At 37.4% G+C, this 2,925-nt stretch overlaps 1 protein-coding gene across 4 annotated transcripts in view; it reads left to right on the plus strand.

The window, feature by feature from the left end:
• The window catches only part of LOC119593735 (casein kinase I-like), a 47,875-nt gene that overhangs the window by 677 nt on the left and 44,273 nt on the right, over positions 1 to 2,925 (plus strand). For 2 of the 4 annotated variants that reach the window (XM_037942744.1, XM_037942746.1), the window contains exons 1-2: positions 324 to 546; positions 683 to 759. In XM_037942744.1, the coding sequence (XP_037798672.1) occupies positions 684 to 759 (76 nt within the window). In that variant the 5' untranslated portion in view covers positions 324 to 546; position 683. Of the gene's footprint in view, positions 1 to 323; positions 547 to 682; positions 760 to 2,925 lie in introns of those variants that run through there. The other 2 variants (XM_037942745.1, XM_037942748.1) reach the window with 1 other exon arrangement.

The raw sequence follows: 2,925 nt of genomic DNA on the forward strand, positions 1-2,925 counted from the left end.
GGTAACATTACATACACCATGTACTCAAATAAGTCGGGAAGAAATCAGCTGATAGTAGTTGTTTCCCTCAGTATAAGCTTCTGCTGCCAAACGCTCTTCATTGAGCCTTACTTCCATTATGTTTCGTTCAGGGACTCATGTTAAGAGAATATCCACTCGAAAGAACACTCATTTACAGATCCAAACACGTCCAACATGACCAACACATACTTTCTTGCCCAGAGTCACTATTTCTGCTACTTGCTTGGAGTAGCAGAGTTGAAAAGCTTGCTCAACGAAATGTTTTTCGACGCGCTCTAAGGCCAGAGGAAGGAAAGGAGCAGTGTGGCTGGGCGCGGCCGGTGCGTGCTGCCCTCTCGCCATTGCCAGCTGAGCCAGTGTTCCTCCGGGCCCTTGTGAACATGGTGACAGTGGCTCAGGAGCTCTCGGATTTATCCACCTAATCTGACGCTATATTGAATTCCAGAGGATATATACAATAATGAGATAAAAGTATACATATTCGATATTGTTTGTGTGTGGAGACTCGAGGTGCTGGTGAAGCAGGTAAGGAGATAACTTGCGAAATGTCTACCGATGTCAGAGCCAGCCAGAGCTCTTGTTATTGTTGATTCCAAGATGGCTGGTCCTTTTGGGTGGCTGGGAGAGCACTGATATGATTCTTTATGTCCTTCTCTTGCAGGATGGAGTTAAGGGTTGGCAACAAGTACCGTCTTGGACGGAAGATAGGAAGTGGATCCTTCGGTGACATTTACTTAGGTGAGTACACAAACAAAATGAAGCTTAGGAGACGAGACTTTGTTGAAATGGGTGTGAACGGTTCAGGCCTTCCCAGCGCCTCTGTTGACAAAGGAAGACACCAACAAAGCGCCTAGATGTTTTCGCACATGGGCTTATTTGCATACACGCCACTCGTCTTCCCACAATCAGATGTATTTATGAAAAAACAGCATAATCTTCCTAATGGGAATCCCCCAGGAGTGGTGCATTCCGGAGACCATAAATCCCGAGGGCAGACTTGCTTCTCGGACGTTTGTGGTCGGGATTTTTGGGGCGAATTAACTCCTTGCATTTGCCATTGATGGGAATATACTTTTGGCAGTGACTGGAATCTTCTAGTAGTTATTACTTTGGAGACATAACCTTGTTACTTGGATAGTAAAATAACCTAAGGTTGATGTAAATATACCAGCCTTATATTATTTACTTCGACAGTACTTGTCTTCCAAGTTAATCTTACCTGAGAGGTGTAGTGCTTGGATTGTATAATTAAGAATTAATCAGCTTTCTTCTTACTGATAACTGTGATTATATCCAGACTTCTAAAAGATAAATCTTGTGTATGAGGTGAATGATTTATTATTCATTGGAGTGGGTACAGTCTGTAGCTGAAGTGATTGTTTGGTTGTCTCAGAGTGTGTTTACATGTTGAGGGCAAGTTATGTAGACTAATTGTGAATTTGAAAGCTGGTTTAAGAAATCCAAACAAATAATAGTGATAACAAATGATTGGAGATTTAGAGATGAAATGGTCTGCATTAGCACTTATTTTTCACACATTTGAACCACCAGTATGAAAAAACAGATATTGATTGTTAGCTGTACTAGGAGGAATAGAATCTTTACTTTTGAATAGTCACAGGTGAATGGAAAAAAACATATATGAGGGAATCATAATTATTTTCTCAGTTCTTTATTGATCTGCTAATGGACTAAAAATGAACATACCTAGTAGTTCTTTTCAGTTTTGTGTTAGCATCCTATCAAAACTTTCCATGTTGATTTTTAATCTAGTGCCATCTTTGATTGTGATTTCAATATTTTAAATTCAAAATGCTTTATTATGACAGAGGAAGTGAAATTAGTAAATGGCAGTCAGGCTTTCTCGGCCTATCATATTCTATTTTGTGATATGCTGGCACTTGGTTCAAATTATTTCCTCGTCTTAAGAAGTTTACCTCAGATAAATGATAATTCCAGTGGTGATTTATTGATAATTTATGAGTATGTAATTCCTATTCATTCTGCAGAAGAGTTTAAATTGCTGTTTGATCTCAGAAAAGATTACTGCATATATGGTCCCTTTTCCTCCAGACCTCCATGGCATAGTACATGACATGAGATCTGCTCATTCATAATGGTATACTATTTGATGACCTTGAGTTCTGTACTAGGTACCATAGTGACACACTGCTCAATAGTCTGAGTTGGCAGTTTTCACATATTTAATATTACTAGAGATTTTGAAAAAAAAAAATGCACAAATGACACTATAATTGGCAAATAGGCAGACTTCATCCCCGTGAAGTCATCTGCTCAAAATGTGGTGAAGTTGTAAAGTTGGAATTTGGCATGAAGACATTTCCTATTGGTAATTGGAAGTTTTAAAGATGACACTATGTACTTGAAGGGATATTGCAATGTTACTGAATTATACAAAAATATAACCTGTTAGACACTGGCAAAATGGATGTATTTAAACTGGCAACATAATTTGGAGTAAATATTCTAAAATCCAGTAAAGTATATAATAAATTCTGATAATTTATGAATTGATAAACATATTATGAAAGAAATGCATGGGAAGAATTTATAGCATTAGTATAATTATCACCACCTAACATTCCAGCATCTCTGATAATCTGTTGCTTCATAATTTATAGTCAATCATTCCTTGTTCCTCAACATAGCAAAACCAGTACAATAAGATGACCATCAGACATGGCATTCCTGTTTCTCTTGATTCAATAATTTTTCTCTACTACTTGATTTATTATTTCCACATATCTTTTACCTTTTTTTTCTTTTTGTCCTTCTGTCCCTCCATCCCTCCTTCACCTCTTGCACTAAGTAATAGAACATTTCTTTATAAGCTGCATAGTTTTTTCATGGAAGGATAAAATTTTAAATTAAGAAACATTATGC

This window comes from Penaeus monodon, chromosome 32, assembly GCF_015228065.2.
Source record: "Penaeus monodon isolate SGIC_2016 chromosome 32, NSTDA_Pmon_1, whole genome shotgun sequence".
Lineage (NCBI taxonomy): Eukaryota > Metazoa > Arthropoda > Malacostraca > Decapoda > Penaeidae > Penaeus > Penaeus monodon.